An 18777-nucleotide genomic window follows, 5' to 3' on the forward strand; every position below is an offset into this window, starting at 1 on the left:
CTGAGCCTGCACTCTAGAGCCCGTGAGCCACAACTACTGAAGCCTGGGTGCCTAGAGCCCGTGCTCCACAACAAGAGAAGCCACTGCAATGAGAAGCCTGCGCACTGCAACGAAGAGTGGCCCCCGCTCGCCGCAACTAGAGAAAGCCTGCGCGCAGCAACGAAGACCCAACACAGCCAAAAATAAATAAATAAATTTATTTTTTAAATGACTTATCCAAATTGGTGAATTTTTGTGTAGCCATTTTAATATTGAAGGTGGAAGAAAAAAAAAAACATTTTCAGTACATCATGCTTTATTATTTCAAGAAAGGTAAAAATGCAACTGAAACACAAAAAAAGATTTGTACAGCGTACGGGGAAGGTGCTATGACTGACCGAACGTGTCAAAAGTGGTTTGCAAAGTTTCATGCTGGAGATTTCTCGTTGGATGATGCTCCACAGTCGGGCAGACCAGTTGACGTTGATAGCGAGCAAATCGAGACATTAATTGAGAACAAGCAACATTATACCATGCGGGAGATAGCCAACATACTCAGAATATCCAAATCAAGCACTGAAAATCATTTGCACCCGTTTGGTTATGTGAATCGCTCTGATGTTTGGGTTCCACATAAGTCAGGTGAAAAAAACCTTCTTGACCATATTTCCACATGTGATTCTCTACTTAAACATAATGAAAACGTTCCATTTTTAAAACAAATTGTGACGGGCGATGAAAAGTGGATATTGTACAATAATGTGGAACTGAAGAGATTGTGGGGCAAGCGAAATGAACCACCACCAACCACACAAAAGGCTGGTCTTCATCCAAAGAAGGTGATGTGTATATGGTGGGATTGGAAGAGATTCCTCTGTTATAAGCTCCTTCCGGAAAACCAAATGATAATTCCAACAAGTACTGCTCCCAATTAGACCACATGAAAGCAGCACTTGACGAAAAGCGTCCAGAATTAGTCAAAAGAAAACGCATAATCTTCCATCAGGATAACGCAAGACCGCATGTTTCTTTGATGACCAGGCAAAAACTGTTACAGCTTGGCTGGGAAGTTCTGATTTCCGCCGTATTCGCCAGACATTGCACCTTCGGATTTCGATTGATTTCGGTCTTTACAAAATTCTCTTAACGGAAAAAATTTCAATTCCCTGAAAGACTGTAAAAGGCACCTGGAACAGTTCTTTGCTCAAAAAGATAAAAAGTTGGAAGATGGAATTATTAAGTTGCCTGAAAAATGGCAGAAGGTAGTGAAACAAAAGGGTGAATATGCTGTTCAATAAAGTTCTTGGTGAAAATGAAAAATGTGTCTTTTATTTTCACTTTAAAACCGAAGGCACTTTTTGGCCAACTCAATAGTTTTTATATGGAGGAATGTGGTTTAGAAAATAAATAAATAAAGGACGAATAGTTCTGAGCCCCACAGTGAAATCAGTCTTTAGTAAAGTACTTCAGAGAGCAGTTCCACCCTACAAGTTGTCCCCAGGCTCTGCCCTTCTCCAACATCCCCTAAAATGTCTCCTCAGAAAAACCCCAAACACCTAAATTCAGAGAATTCTTAAAGGGTGTCTTCATTATTCCTTGTCAATATAATAGTTTACAGGCTGCATGTGAGACCTAGATTTCTGCTGCATTCAACATAAGCACAGAATCAGCTCAAAAACAGCCTGACATAAATGCTACTGGGCTGGGTGGGCTTTAAATATAATTAACCCTCTTTTCATATGCAAAGCAATTCAAATCACCACTAAGTTTGCTAAGGATGACAGAATAATACACAAATAAACACAAAATAAGTGGGGAGACTTTAACAAGCAAATCAGATCACTCCCTCCTTTCAGCAAATAGGCAAATAAGAATCTATCCCAGAGTTAATTATCATGAGGAAGATCACTAAAGATAATAGGCCCTTGTACAACCAAGGACATAGTTGTACATTACAACATTACAATAGTTTTTATTACTATATATTTCACCCAAAAAACAAATGAAATAACTAAAGGCAAGTAGTAAACTTTTCATTCTCCAAATGATAAAATAGTCACAACTATTCATTCATTATTTCACTTATTTATTCAATCAGCAACTACTGAATGCACATGTACCAGTAACTATACTAGATACTAGGCATACAGTAAAGAAGAAATCAGAAAAGGCCCCTGACCTCACAGACCTTATAATATTGTGGGAGAAGACAGGAAATAAACAAGTAAACAAATAATTTCCAAAAGCAATATAAAAAAATAAAACATGGGGAAAGATCATGCTATTTTTAAGAACTGTAATAAAAAGCACTACACAGCAAATATTTATTTACATTAAGGCAAAGGCCCTGAAATGGGAAGAAGCTAAGCTTTATTCACTACATGCAAAGATCTTCCGCTGACATCCCTTCTATGATTCATCTCAATCTAGTCCATTCTTCATAAGCAAGAGTCAGACCCTCACAAACATGGCAGACACCAGACCTCACCTCCAGGTCCTTCTCAGCACCTCTTCTGATTCTAGTTCCTCCTTCATAAATCACAAACACAAGATCTCATCCAACAATCCCTTTTCCATGAAGTACTCACTGTCTGAACTTCCAAAGGTTAAACATAATACAAGTTTGCCCAATTGTAGGCAAAGAGTTGGAATATTTTATGCTCAAGAGAGAAAAGAGAAAAGTGAAAAGTGACATGGCGTCAGAGGTAGGGAAAAGCAAAGGCCTAACCATGCCAAGGTGCACTTCCAGCTTCAAATGAACTGAGAGGTGAAGTTCACATCTTGAATAATAAAATACCTACACTTACAGAGTGCATTCTAAGCCAAAAGTTGCTCTGGAAGAGAAAGACCACCCTGAGGGCTTGTTCCCCATCCTTTTAATTCCTGGTGAAAGCAAATCAATTAGAGGGAGTAAGTGAACCAATTTCCAGATCTGTAACCAGATGGCAATTACTGGTATAGCTACAACAGTCACCATCTTCTTGATCTCTTCACTATTTTTAATGTTTTATCTTTCCTTTGTTTCCTCTAGAAGTTAGCATCAAAATTAATTTGGATAACATATTATTTCTCTGAATTGTGTAAACTTCTTAATTAATATAGTACTATTCTTTCATTAATTCTATGAAACTCCAAATATCTAATACAATGCCCAACACAGTACACGGATCCTGAGAGTAGAGAAAACCTGATTGAAATTATGTGTGTTAGGTTAAGACTTTCCCTAGGATCTAGTCACACAACTTTTTAAACTGGTTCTAAAGAATTCAAGAGACCAAACATGTGTTTCAGCATTCCATAAACATAAACTATTTTGTAAAATATATTTTTGCTATTTTTTAAGAACCCTAATAAAAAGTACCACACATCTAATGTTAAATTTCAAACATAAAGACCATCATGAAACATGTTAGCTTATGCTGCTTGGTCAAAATGATCACAGAGTCATTGAAATGAAGCTTCTCTTGCCTTCTCTACGCATATATGAAACTTAAGGAACGTCTTGTAACTGTGTCACTGATTGGGAAAACCACAGCTCTGCATGTGCCTTTTATTAATACAAGCACATACATATAACACAGCACCAGGGAACACACTAATACAGCACATGGATGTCTGGGCTTCACTAAATGTCAGAGCAATCTCATATGCATCTGCTCAGTATATGCCCTCATCTTAAAAATTAACTGAAGAATGCTTAGTGAAAGTAAAACATAAACCATAATACTGTATGACATGTTAGTGTTTAAGTTCTGAGTACAGCTGATAGTGTTAGTGATTCAAACTTTTAAAAAATCTCCTATAGAACTTTATGAGACTCTAAATCAGTTATTTTTATTTTTTAGTGACTATACACAATCAAAATAAAAAGAAATCAAATGCTGAGACTGATATATTAGTGTTCAGTGTAATACATACCTAAAAAAGAAGATTCAACTGTCTAAAAAGTTGGAGTCTACTGATCTCATCCAACATGCTCATTTTATAGATGAGAAAAAAAACTAAGAAACCAGGAAGTCAAGTGACTTATTTAAGGTAACTGAAACAGGGAAAAGAGGTGGAACCAGAACTGAAGAATTCTGACTCCCAGATCTTTTCATTACACTGTATGGTCTTATTTAACAAGGTTTTCGTTCTAGAATTAAATAATGTTCTATCAAGAAAATATCACTTTCTCCCTAACGCCATGATAAAGTCAAAGATGTGTTCCACACAATTGTTAACTGAACCTAAAGTACTATGAGAAAACTGAAGTCTCTGTCCCAGGTCCAATGCAGCTTATATTGTGAGAATATAAGTAATGTACAAAAATAACGATGATAGATCTTTGTAAAAATGGGAGAACGGGATGTGGATCAAAGGGTACAAACTTTCAGTTTTAAGAAGCAAAAGTTATGAAGATCTAATGTTCAGTATGGTGACTGTTAATAACACAGTACTCTATACTTTAAAGTCGCTGAGAGTAGACCTTAAGGATTCTCATTACCAAGAATGTGTTAATTATCTTGATTTGGGTAATAGTTTCACAATGTATATGTATATGAAATCATGATATTGTATACTTTAAATATATACAACAATAGTTTTCAATTATTCCTCAATAAAGTTGGGGGAAAGAACAAGAGAAGGAGACTAAGCACTAAAGAATAATAGTACTACGATATTCAGGATGGCAGGATTATTTCTGCGTGGAAAAATGAAAAACAAAAAAAGGCTCATACTTGTTCCATAATGAAAGGTTATCCCAGTGTTGGAAGTTAGATAGCAGAAAAGAACTAGGAAAAGTTTGGATTTTGGATCTACTATAGTCTAGGAAATAAAGAATCATACATATTTTGTTAGAATTAGATCTACCTGGGACTTCCTCTGTGGCGCAGTGGATAAGAATCCACCTGCCAATGCATGGGACACGGGTTCGATCCCTGGTCCGGGAAGATTCCACATGCCGCAGAGCAACTAAGCCCATGCGCCACAACTACTAAGCCTGCGCTCTACAGCCCGCATGCCACAACTACTGAAGCCCGCACGCCTAGAGCCCGTGCTCTGCAACAAGAGAAGCCACCGCAAGGAGAAGCCCGTGCACAGCAACAAAGAGTAGCCCCCGCTCACCACAACTAGAGAAAGCCTGTACGCAGCAACGAAAACCCAACGCAGCCAAAAATAAATAAAAATTAAATCTTAAAAAAAAAAAAAGAATTAGATCTACCTAATTTCCAGTCTAAAGAAAATACAGAGGCTATAAGAATTCACTAAATACACCACAGGGAAACAGACAAATCCAGATGGTGGTACATAATATAAGACTCTTCAAAAAGTCAATATCATAGGGAAGAAAAGCGGGGGGAGGTTTTCTAGATTTAAAAAGATTGAAGAGGGGCTTCCCTGGTGGCGCAGTGGTTGAGAATCCGCCTGCCAATGCAGGGGACACGGGTTCGAGCCCTGGTCTGGGAAGATCCCACGTGCCGCAGAACAACTGGGCCCGTGAGCCACAACTGCTGAGCCTGCGCGTCTGGAGCTTGTGCTCCGCAGCGGGAGAGGCCACTATAGTGAGAGGCCCGCGCACCGCGATGAAGAGCGGCCCCCGCTTGCCGCAACTAGAGAGGGCCCTCGCACAGAAATGAGGACCCAACACAGCCAAAAATAAATAAATAAATAAATAAATAATAAAAATAAAGGAATTCCTTTAAAAAAAAAAAAAATTTAAAAAGATTGAAGAGGGATTTCCCTGGTGGTCCAGTGGTAAAGAATCCGCCTTACAATGCAGGGGACGTGGGTTCGATCCCTGGTCAGGGAACTAAGATCCCACATGCCGTGGGGCAAATAAGCCCATGTGCCACAACTACTGAGTTAGCACACCTCAACTAGAGAGTGTGCATGCAGCAAACTACAGAGCCCATGTGCTCTGGAGCCCATGCTCCCTGAAGCCTGCACGCCACAACCAGAGAAAACCCGCCGCCACAACCAGAGAGAAACCCACTACTAGAGAAGCCCATGGGCCGCAACGAAAGATCCCATCATTGACCCTGCGTGCCACAACTAAGATCGATGCAGCCTAAAATAAATAAATAAATAAATAAATCTTTAAAAATCTTAAAAAAAAGAATAAATTTCTAAAGAAAAAAGATTAAAGAGACAAACAAATGCAATGTCTAAATGCAGATTAGATCCTATTTTGAAAAAAACAGATATAAAAGACACTTGGGGGACAACTGGGAGATTCTGATTATGGACTAGATCTTAGGGAATAACAGTTAATCTTCTTAGGAGTGATAATAGTATTGTTATGTAGGAGAAGAGCTTTATTTTTTAAAGATGCATGTTGAAGTGTCATGATGTCCGTACTCACTTTCAAACAGTTAAGCAAATGTATATATACATACACACACACATTTGTTCAATCTAATTGATGGGTATTCAAGTGTTTGTACCAGAGTCTTTCAACTTTTCAACATGTTTGAAAATTATCATTAAAAATGTTTTAAAAAGAATGAGATATCTTGATAGAGAAGATCTAATCCACTAATCCGCTGTTTTTCAACAATTTTTTTTTTCTTCAGAAGAAACTGAGCCCAAAGTACCACAGCTAATGCAGGCCTTTTCTCAATAGAGATTAAAACTCAGGCAGATCTGCAGAATCTTAGCCCAAACTCTTCACATATGCCAGAAACTGGAACCCAAGAGAAAACAACTGATCTGGGACAAACACCTACATGTATATGTAAAAACCAAACATATTTTTTATGGGTTTTTTTCTATTTTATTTTTTTAATTTTTAAAATTTTTATTGGAGTATAGTTGCTTTACAATGTTGTGTTAGTTTCTACTGTACAGCAAAGTGAATCAGCTATACGTATACATATATCCCCTCTTTTTTGGATTTCCTTCCCATTTAGGTCACCACAGAGCACTGAGTAGAGTTCCCTGTGCTATACAGCAGGTTCTCATTAGTTATCTATTTTATACATAGTATCAATAGTGTATATATGTCAATCCCAATCTCCTAATTCATCCCACATCCCCCTTTCCCCCTTGGTATCCATACATTTGTTCTCTACGTCTGTGGCTCCATTTCTGCTTTGTAAATAAGATCGTTCATACCAGTTTTTTCAGATTCCACATATATGCGTTAATATACGATATCGGTTTTGTCTTTATGTTTAATATGTAATAATCCCATTACAACTACAAAAGAAGAAAAATCTGTTAAAGACTATAACAACCTAGTACATCAGAAATTTGTACAAAATAACTTCAGAATGCAGCATTAAATGGGAATTAGTTCATTAGATGCACAAAAAAACAAAAAGTAAAATTTTAAACCACTTAACTAGTATCGCCTATAATATTGTCTCACAACTTTGTCTATTGATTATGCCAATTATGCCTTCCAAAATCTGACAACATACCCTAATAACTTCATGTTTCACCATTCCCTCCACAAGCTTCTTGCCAGTCCCCCAAAATGCCATGTTTTTTCATATTTCTATACAAGTAATTTCCTCTGCACACAGAATGCCCTTCTGCCTTTTCTTCATCTACTCCTCTTTCAAGACCAACTTCTTATATCACCTCTCCAATGAAGTTTTCTGACAGTGCTCCACACTGCTCCTTGAATTTCCATAATACTTTTTTCATTGCTATAGAGACTTTTTAAACTCTTCCTAATTATTTAAACATATGATTCCTTCATTAGACCATAAGCTAACCTGATTTCACAGAGCAAGCCTTATTTATATCTCTACTTATAGTTAGCTTCAAGTGCTGGCAATTAGAAATAACAGAAGCTGTCTATTTTTAAAAGACAGCTTTCTTCCTTTCAAGAAGAACCTAAAAAATAAAGTGTTTGCCCTGAGTTGAAAGTGATAGTTTATTATGAAGCAGATTCATACCTTGAATGACTTGGACTATTTGTTACTCTGCCCCTTTGATACTCTTGTCACACAGCCCACAAGCATGGAAACTATCTGAACAAATGCAAAGAAGCAATCTGACCCTGCTTATACCTACAAGCCAATTATAATAAATGCATAAAATTATCTGAAGGGTTTCTTGTGAGGGTAAGAACTTAAACAGAGAAGTCCCAAAGTCACTAATTCATTACTTACTGAAGTCTTGAGCAAATGTATATCATTAAGACTTCACACTCAAGTAAAATTCATATAAAATTACCTCCACATGTAAAGATCTCTTTTTCTTAGACAGCTACCTTCAACAGAAATTTCATTTCTAAAAACAGAGCTATAATGGAAACTTCTAAAAGTTTTACTGCAAACATGCAAAAATATGGCATTACAATACCCAATGTATACTCAGCAATATTTAACCACTCAGCTCAATATATGGAGTATATTCAAAACCAAGCTTGATTCTTGCTGCCTGCAAGTCAAAGTAGCTGATGCAAGATGAATACATGCTTGATTGTTCTTGGCCAACACACATGCATCTTTAAGTACATACGCATTAGTAAAGTCTCAACCTACGGTCCTTGAACTACCAGTGAATCATGAGGAGCCTGCTGGTAGCCTAGTACTGCCCGACAAGCAGAAGCAGAAAGTTGGGTAGGGATGGTGAGGGGTGGCGGGAAGAATCAGGTGCAGTGGTCCACCAAGTGAAGATAAACCATTCAAGTGGTCTGCAGTAAGGAAAAAGGAGAGAACCACTAAATCAGCATGATCATGTTGTTTACCAAAATCAACCTAATGCTCCCTTGCAACAAGAGAAGAATGTGTTTCAGTCAAAAACCCCAAGAGAGATAATTCATTATCATAAAGGCAAAAGTTCCTTATTACTGTTATTAACACTCAATACTCATTCACATTAGAAGACTCACCTGGGTATAGTACTACTAGCAAGGTGCTGCCAAAGCTTTGCATTTACAGTAAGAAAATCAGATTTAAAAATAAAATCCACTGATTACAATTTCTCCATAAGAAAGACAGGTATTATAGACTAGGGCCATCAAAAATCAAAGGAATGACAATTCCTATCATTTCTAGTGGCTTAAATCTTCTGTCCATACTGTGTATCACTAGCAACTGATTCCTAAATACAAAACCAGAGATGAAAAAAACAGCCCATTTAATATCCATGATGAGACTCTTCTTTCAAAATGTCTTTCCAACATAAATTCCAAAATAATCTTGACTGGGAAAAATTTTCAACCCTCTACTTAGTAGAAAATTGAAAACGAGTGGGACTAGCTCAGTGGAAGGTAGCTGATGAGGCGGGGGCTACAACATACCATGTCAGTTTTTAATGTAAACTGGAGTTTTAAAATCTTTTCTCAAAGAGGATTCAGCTTGCCCCATATGGCAGTATTTTCCAACTGTAGCTTCCCTGGCCTAATTTCAGTTCTCATACCTCCTGAACCTACCTACCCACCCACAGTACCACTCACTGTATCTCCAACCTGCGTTTTCTTGCTGTGGATGTCCCTTTTGGTTCTTTCCACACAACTCCACTCCTAGTCAAATCAGCCACCCTCTGCTTTATCAAATAAATGCCTCCTATTTCACAGTACGTCTCTCTCCAAATAGTACGAAATTTTATGCATCCCTCTCATAAAGCCCCAGAGCTCACCAACCCAAAAAAAAATATGAAAGATTTTTACTTCTACTGTCACACTAGGGATAAAAAAGGAGGAGACTTAATCTTTAGTCCTAGTCATGTTCAGTGTGCTTCATTTTTTACTATAGGCACAGCCCTAAGAGTAGAAGCAAAAGAAAATTCAATAAGCAACCTAGTTAGATGATGTGTATAAATAATATATGGGACACTGAAAATATATAAGGAATAGATTTGCATGATATTCTTGGTGAAGAAAGTAACTGATAGGCTTCCCTGGTGGCGCAGTGGTTAAGAATCCGCCTGCCAATGCAGGGGACACGGGTTCAATCCCTGGTCCAGGAAGATCTCACATGCAGCGGAACAACTAAGCCCATGTGCTACAAATACTGAGCCTGCGCTCTAGAGCTCACGAGCCACAACTACTGAGCCCGCGTGTCACAACTACTGAAGCCCGCGCGCCTAGAGCCCGTGCTCCGCAACAAGAGAAGTCACCGCAATAAGAAGTCTGTGCACCACAACAAAGGGTAGCCCCCGCTCGCCGAAAACCCATGCACAGCAACAAAGACCCAACACAGCCAAAAAAATAAAAACAAATAAATTAATTAATTAAAAAAAAAAAAAGAGTAACTGATGTCTTGTAGAGGATGTGTTTGTTCTGAAGTACACCAACCTCAAAAGGGCTGTTGGTATATTCTGGGGCTGGATGCCTAAAAAGTCTATCTTGTATTAGGATATGAGTCAAACTACAACTAGAATTTCTGCAACCACCGTACTAGAATGAAAAGTTCAAATACAATCAGATCTATCAGTTTCACAGGCAGACCTGTTTTCCCATTTCCCAATAATTCAACAAAATTCAGTAAACTAAGTACTTACTATGGTCAGGTCCTGAGAGATGATTCTCATTTCTCTACCTTTTGTGAAATTTTCATGACTCAATTCTTAGTACTTTCCTCCTCTTTTTACTTACTTATAGCAGTCATTCGCTTTTAAACCTTCAGTCAATCCCCCAGGTGATTCCAAAATCCACATTCATAATCCTGAACATTTAGGAGTTCCATATCTAAACTTCTGCACATTCCTAAATGATATCTCAACTTAAAAATTCTTCTGGGGCTTCCCTCGTGGCGCAGTGGGTGAGAATCTGCCTGCCAATGCAGGGGACACGGGTTCGAGCCCTGGTCCGGGAAGATCCCACATGCCGCAGAGCAACTAGGCCCGTGCGCTGCAACTACTGAGCCCGTGCGTCTGGAGGCTGTGCTCCACAACAAGAGAGGCCGCGATAGTGAGAGGCCCGCGCACCGCGATGAAGAGTGGCCCCCGCTTGCCGCAACGAGAGAAAGCCCTCGCACGGAAACGAAGACCCAACACAACCATAAATAAATAAATAGATAGATAGATAGATAGATAGGTTCACAAACATGGTATTTTCTTTTCTCTTCTGTATCCATCCCTACATCCAATAAATCACCAAGTCCTGCCATTTTTTTTTTACCCTAATGGGTTCCTCACTCCAGTCTCTTCCCATTGTAAGCAATCCTCTATCAATGTTTCTCGAACTTTAACGTGCATGAGAATCATTTGAGAATCTTGTTAAAATGCAGATTCTGATTCAATAGTTCAGAGCTAGGGCTTGAGATTCTGCGTTTCTAACATGCTCTCATGTGATGGCAATGCTGCTGGTTGAGGGACCACACCTTTGAGCAGCTGAGGCCACTTTGTTTTCCTTTATTCCCTCAGCATGTGCACAATTTATTCAATGGTATTTTTATCTGTTTAAATAGTGTTTTATAGTTGCTTCATGTGTGCATATTTTATTACGTTTTCCCAGAAAAGGATTCTGACATACTCAAGAAATAGGATAATGATTCCTTTTTTTGGAACAACAGCAACCAATACAAAGTTGGGCATATTATAGGTACTCAGCGCTTGTTGATTTTAAAATGCTTCCCCAGAAAATACAACAATCAGCTCTTGATTACGAAGTTGAAGTAGGTTTATGGATTACCTTTGTCAACTTTTTAAAAGCCATTTCACTGCAGGTGCTTCCCTGGTGGCGCAGTGATTAAGAATCCACCTGCCAATGCAGGGGACAGGGTTCGACCCTTGGTCCAGGAAGATCCCACATGCCACGGAGCAACTAAGCCCATGAACCACAACTACTGAGCCTGAGCTCTAGAGCCCATGTGCCGCAACTACTGAAGCCCGCGCACCTAGAGGCCTTGCTCCGCAAAAGAGAAGCCACTGCAAGGAGAAGCCCGCACACAGCAACAAAGACCCAATGCAGCCAAAAATAAAAATAAATAAATAGAGTTATAAAAAATAAAATAAAATAAAACAAAAACCATTTCACTGCAAATCAACCTTTTCACCAGATCTGACAGAGGAAATAAGCTTAAAACAGCTTTCTAGATTGACATGTATACACCGATGTGTATAAAATTGATGACTGATTAAAAACAAAAAAACAAACAGCTTTCTATTCATAGTTAAGAAAGCAAATGTTAATTTGTAAATTACTGGTTATAGATTTATTCTTTCTCCATCAGTGAAGCATGAAATACATATTTAAAACTGAAACTATAAGCACAGGCAACAAAGGGAAAAATAGATATACTAGACTTCATTAAACTTTTGTGCATCAAAAGACACCATCAAGGGGGCTTCCCTGGTGGCACAGTGGTTGAGAATCTGCCTGCTAATGCAGGGGACACGGGTTCGAGCCCTGGTCTGGGAAGATCCCACATGCCGCGGAGCAACTAGGCCCGTGAGCCACAATTACTGAGCCTGTGCGTCTGGAGCCTGTGCTCCGCAACAAGAGAGGCCGCGATAGTGAGAGGCCCACACACCGTGATGAAGAGTGACCCCCGCTTGCCGCAACTAGAGAAAGCCCTCGCACAGAAACGAAGACCCAACACAGCCATAAATAAATAAATAAATAAATAAATAAATAAACCATTGAAGTTAGTTACCTTACTTTACAGTTTCCAGGATGTGGGGTTTTTAAAAAAAAAAAAAAAAGACACCATCAAGAGAGTGAAAAGACAACCTACAGAATGGGAGAAAATATTTGCAAATCATGTAGCTTGATAAGGGTTTAATATACAGAATATATAAAGAACTCTTACAACTCAACAACAACAAAACCCCAAACAACCCAATTAAAAAATAGGCAAAGGACTTAAGTAGACATTTCTATCTATTAAAAGAAGATATTCAAATGCCAAATGAGCACATTAACATCACTAGCCATTACAAAATGCAAGCCAAAACTACAATGAGATACCACTCACTTCACACCCACTAGAAAGGCTATAATTTTTAAAACGGGAAATAACAAGTGTTGGTGAAAATGTGGAGAAACTGGAACCCTTGTATGCTGCTAGTAGGAATATAAAATGGTACAGCCACTGTGGGAAAGTTTGGCAGTTCCTCAAAAACGTAAACACAGAATTACCACATGACCTATCAATTCCTAGGTTCTCCTAGGTATATATCCAAAAGCACTGAAAATAGGGATTCAGCTATGTGTACACCAAAGTTCATAGCTGTATTATTCACAACAGCCAAAAAGTGGAGACAATACAAATGTCATCAATGGATGAAGAGATAATCAAAATGTGGTGTATATATATACAATGAAATATTATTCAGCTATAAAAAGGATTTAGTATTGATACTTGCTACAACAGGATAAACCTGGAAGACATGTAAGTGAAATATACCACCAACAAAACAATAAACATTGTATGATCCTTTTTATATGAAATATCTACAATAGGCAAATTCAGAGACAAAACATAGATCAGCGGTTACCACAGGTTGGGAGGAGAGGGGAGCAAAGATACTGCTTAATGGATCCAGAGTCTGTTTGGAGTGATAAAAAACTCTGGAAATACAGTGATGATGGTTGCACGTTGTGAATATAATTAATGCCACTGAACTGTACACTTAAAAGTGGTTAAGGGGCTTCCCTGGTGGCGCAGTGGTTGAGAATCTGCCTGCTAATGCAGGGGACACGGGTTCGAGCCCTGGTCTGGGAAGATCCCACATGCCACGGAGCAGCTGGGCCCGTGAGCCACAACTACTGAGCCTGCGCATCTGGAGCCTGTGCCCCGCAACGGGAGGGGCCGCGATAGTGAAAGGCCCGCACACCGCGATGAAGAGCGGTCCCCGCACCGCGATGAAGAGTGGCCCCCGCTTGCCACAACTGGAGAAAGCCCTCGCACGAACCGAAGACCCAACACAGCCAAAAATAAATAAATAAATAAATAAAGTAGCTATAAATGTAAAAAAAAAAAAAAAAAAAAGTAAGAAACTTCCTTTAAAAAAAAAAAAAAAAAGTGGTTAAGGGGCTTCCCTGGTGGCGCAGTGGTTGAGAATCTGCCTGCCAATGCAGGGGACAAGGGTTCAAGCCCTGGTCTGGGAAGATCCCACATGCCGCGGAGTAACTGGGCCCGTGAGCCACAACTACTGAGCCTGCTCGTCTGGAGCCTGTGCTCCGCAACAAGAGAGGCCACAACAGTGAGAGGACCGCGCACCGCAATGAAGAGTGGCCCCCACTCGCCGCAACTAGAGAAAGGCCTCGCACAGAAATGAAGACCCAACACAGCCAAAAAAAAAAAAAAGTGGTTAAGGTGGTGAGTTTTATATGTATTTTACTAAAATTTTTAAAACATAAAACTAGAAAAAAAGAAAAGAACTAGCATTCTTTATTATAGCCCTGAGTTTAAGCTCTGACTCTGCCGTTTATAAGCTATGCCATGTTAAGCAAGTTATTTAATTTCTCCCAGCTTCAATCCATCTATGAAACAGAGATACTATCCACCTCCCAGAGTTGTTGAAGACTAAATGAGAACATAATCACAGTACCTGTTACATAATAAATACTGGATAAATGGTAGCTGTTGTTACTCAAAAACCATTGTTCTCATCAAGTAGGTGTTAAGGCTGCTATAAATGGATATCTGAAAGAATTCCATGATATTCTCAAGACACTCTGAAATAAAGAAGTCAATGTTCAGCATTCAGAGTTATCCTCCTGTAAACCTGGAAACTGGTGACCGCCTGGGTCAGTAATCTTGGGATATCATTGAATGTACAGAATAAATGACACACCCAGAAAGTGAGAACCTACTTTGTACATCACTATTTTCATTAAAGAAATGATCAAAATATGAATAGAAGGTAACTGGCTGTCTTCAATGAATTTCATTTTATTGTTTTTTCTTCACATATTTCTTATTTTTAAAAATCCTCAGAGATTTAATTACTTAGCAAATGCCTTGGGCTAGAGCCTTGTCTAGAGGACCTAAGTGCCAACCTCAGCATCACAATGTCATAATAAGGTGGAGAACCATACAAAATATGCTGTCTACAAATGTCAAAACAATTGGAAATTCCAGGAGTGTGGAAGCTTGGAGAGACCTGTTAAATAATCTTGCATAATTCCTGTAATATACCTTTCTTGATTAAAATTAGGCATTTAAAAAATGGTCAAAGTAGCTGAAACTCAAAAGCTGAATTCTAGGCACGGTATGCCAGAAGATACAGCTACTGATTCCAAAACAATAGACAACACAAATCCTATAACATGAATTAAGCCATTTCCATATTCTATAACCTCTTACAAAAATTTCTCAAAATTTCTTCAAAGAACTAATCCACCTAGAAAGGAAGTTTTTCTCAATATACACACAGTTATTTGCATACTTAAGAGACTTAGATTCAGAGGGAAAGGGAAAGTACAGTATCTCAAAGAGCCAAAAAAGTTTGTTTTTTTTTAAAGTCATCTTACTAAGTCTGCTGATATTCAGAAAGTGAAGCCATTCTAAAACGGTGATGTTTGCACAACACTGTGGATGTAATTAAATCTGTCATGAAAAGCATCGGAAACTGTATTTTACTCCATGCTGATAAAAAAATTTTCATAGGCCAATATGTCCAGATTAAAACTACTAACAACTGTTGTACGTCTCAAAAGTGAAGGATCTGTGCCAACGCCCTTAGGAAAAAGTCTTTCCCTTCCCAACAAAAATCTATCATAATAAGCATGAAACTATTTAACATGTTAACCTGAAACACTCACCTGAGCTAATTCCTTTAAACCACAATTAACTCTTTAACTATCATGACAATGAAGAATAAAGGCCTCCCTAATTAAATTCCAGAAGTAATCCTTTTATGCCACACAGCTCATTCCTCACCCCAGTTACATCAGGGTCATGCCTTCGCTCCAGAAAAAAAATAAAGAGGTTTGGTGATTGAGGTTCCTTTTTTCTAAACTTTATTTCAAAAAGGTAAAGCACAGCTTAAGATCCAGAGAACTCAGTTCTCAAAGAAACTGATACTATAGTTATCTAACTAGATACCATTGGTAATAAACTACCAAAAGCTAATACTTCTTGCTTTAAAAAGCCCATGCTAATAATGCCTGGCTCGTCATAAGTCACACTACCAAAAGGCCATAAAACCATAAATTGGTTCAAGTGCATTACCAATAGAAAAACGTTGAATTAGAATATTAAAATAAGTGTGAAAAATTTTAATAAAAACTAAACACTACCTATAACAAGCACACTACCTATACTTACTAAAAAGTAACACCACCTATAGTTCAGTACCATTAATTATCACCTCAACCCGCAGGAAGAATCATCTGACCCCCAAGTTGATCTTAACCTAAGGGTGTTTTCAATCATGCCCTTTTTATCTTCCTGCCCTGTTTTCAGGGCAAATCTCATTGTTAATGTGCCACTGAGTAATTATGCTCTGACTTGAAATGCACTATAAAGTACCGTTTTCATGGACGATTTTTTCAAGACACGCTTCGCTGAGCTCTCAAACTATTTACCCAGGACTTAGACATACAGGATGCCCATACACTTTAAATGAAGTGGCATGGCTAAACACCAGGCAATTCAGGACATTCATCAGCCAAACCATTCATGTACATGGTTTACAGATGGAGCTTAGTGACAGGCAAGCAGCTGGTCTAAATGCTAGCTAGCATGTTAAGAAAAAGTTGTAAACCCACCCATCCCCAAACGACTTAGTCTAGGAACTTATGCCCCACATTTTGAGACGTCTAACACAAGGTTGGAACAAGACCAACACTGTCATCTTTGCTGTTCCTAAAAGCGATTTCTTATTTAAAACATTCTGTCCTCTACACAAGCTATAGAATGGACTCAGCAAGAGGTCATTTAACTAAAAGTAGAATTAACTGTATTATTCTTCTGCTATACTACAACACCAATTGCATTAAAATACTCTCCTCAGCAAACTGCTTTTTACAATAAATAAGAAGTGCGTTTCGTGTTACAAAAACTTTTACAGTACCGATCCTGCTAGGGTAAACGGACTCTCAGGCATTTGTACTTTTATCCTACATATTTTCCTTTACGTAAGACGGACAGGAATTTGACTAGCCCACCCCGACACTGGTCCAACACCCCCGGGCTGTAGCAAGAAGCCACGTTTTACTCGGGAAGACCGTTTCCCCACCCCTCGTTAAAGTAATGCCTGTGGCCGCTTGAGACTTGCCCAGCCGAGCTCCAGAAACTTGCAGGTTTAAAAGGCCAAACTGGAACCAACCAGGGCAGCTGTCATCTGAAACTCAGGAAAGCTGAGACCAGCCAACTCTGCTGAACAAGGACGGGTGCGGAGAGATGTGACGGGGCGCGTCGGAGGGAAGGCATCAGGCTCCCCCCCACCCCCCATCAATTGGCTTTTCTGCAACCCCAGCGCCGCCATCCTGTTCCTGAATAATTAAACCAGCTGGAGAGGGAGTGAAGGTGGCCAGAGGCAGTTTCTGGTCCGAGTTTCCCGAGCCGAGGCGGTGGGGTCGAGAGGCCGAGGGCTACGTCCCCGGAGCGCTGAGGGCTTTATCGGGGGCCAGGGAGAAAAGGGGGCGACCCCGCGGCCGGCGGGGCGGCCGGAAGCGGAGCGCGGGGAGTGACGTGGAGGCGGGGATGACAAAGGGGCACGGGGACCCCGGCCGCGCGGCCCGCGGGCCCGCAGGGGCCGGGACAGGTGGCCGGGCCTGGCCGGGAACAATGGGGGGCCGAGGCTGCCCCCTGGCGCTCACCTACCTCCGGTGCCCTCCGAGTTCTCGTTGAGGCTGCCCGAGGAGTCGTGCTGGGCGCCCACACACCCGCCCATGGGGGCCCCCGGCGCCTCGTCCGCCACCTCCGGGCGCTCGTCCGGGCCCGCCGCCGCCTCTGCCTCCTCCGGCGCCGCCGCCGCCGCCGCCGAGCTCCGGACAGGCGCGCCGCTCCGCTCGCCCGCCGCGGCCCAGCCTCCGCCCCCCTCGCCGCTCCACCCACCGCCTTGGCTCGGCCCCTTCCTCCGCGCCCACTTCTACCTCAGTCCCCGGGCCGCCCGCCCGGCAGGCCTGTCCCGCGCGCCGCCCTCGCCTCCGGCTCGGCCCCGGCAGGCCGGGGCTGGCCCATCCCGGGCGAGCCGCAGCTCTCGCCTCACCCCTTCACAGCCCCGCACACCCGCGTCCAGGCGAGCCCAGCGCCGGCGCCGCCCGACCGCCAGGCCCCATCGGCCCCCACGCCGCGGCGCCGCCCTCCGCTCCCGAGGCCTGGGCTCCGCCGGGCCACCCCGGAACAGCCGGGGAGGGCGGGGCCGCGGGAGGCCGCGCACTGATTGGCTGCGGGCGGGGCCGCGGGCGGAGGGGTAGCCGGGAGGCGACGAGGCAGGAGGAGGGCGCCTCCGAGCTGGAGGAAAGGAGGTGCCTGGGGAATTGCTCCCGGGGACGAGGCGTGGAAAGTAGGCGTGGAGGAGGGAGAGGCGAAGACGGGAAGAAGAAAGGAAGTCGATGAAGGGAGAGAGAGCAGGAAAGGCGGAGCAAAAGTGAGAAAGGAGAAGTGGAAAGGGGCGAAATCGAGTTTCTGACTCCTCGGGCGGCGTCAGCTCTTTCTTGTAGAAGCGGGTCGGGAGCGGAAGGTGGTGGTGCACAGAGCAGTAGTGATGGGAGACTCGCAGGCGGGGTCCCAAATAACTGGCGGAGGGAATGCATTAGGCTGGCCGAAGGTTGAAGTCCCAGCACCTTTTGGATTTGTGTAGAGTTCAGTGGGTTGGTATCCCGAGTCTGGACTTACCCTTGCCTGCCCCATCCCCTTGCCCCCTAAAATCTCTGTGCCCCATTATTAGACGTAGAGGCGGTCATTGTGGTTGCAAACTGAACTCAGATTACAGAGGCAAGCCATCCGGTGCAGGGAG

General features: G+C 41.4%; 1 protein-coding gene across 1 annotated transcript in view; it reads right to left on the reverse strand.

The window, feature by feature from the left end:
* UBTD2 (ubiquitin domain containing 2) overlaps positions 1 to 17834 on the reverse strand; it is a 64097-nt gene extending 46263 nt beyond the window's left edge. The window contains exon 1 of the mRNA XM_036846332.1: positions 17640 to 17834. Within this exon, the coding sequence (XP_036702227.1) occupies positions 17640 to 17709 (70 nt within the window). The 5' untranslated portion in view covers positions 17710 to 17834. The remainder of the gene's footprint in view (positions 1 to 17639) is intronic.
* Between the last annotated feature and the right edge of the window lie 943 nt (positions 17835 to 18777).

This window comes from Balaenoptera musculus, chromosome 3 (genome assembly GCF_009873245.2).
Source record: "Balaenoptera musculus isolate JJ_BM4_2016_0621 chromosome 3, mBalMus1.pri.v3, whole genome shotgun sequence".
NCBI lineage: Eukaryota > Metazoa > Chordata > Mammalia > Artiodactyla > Balaenopteridae > Balaenoptera > Balaenoptera musculus.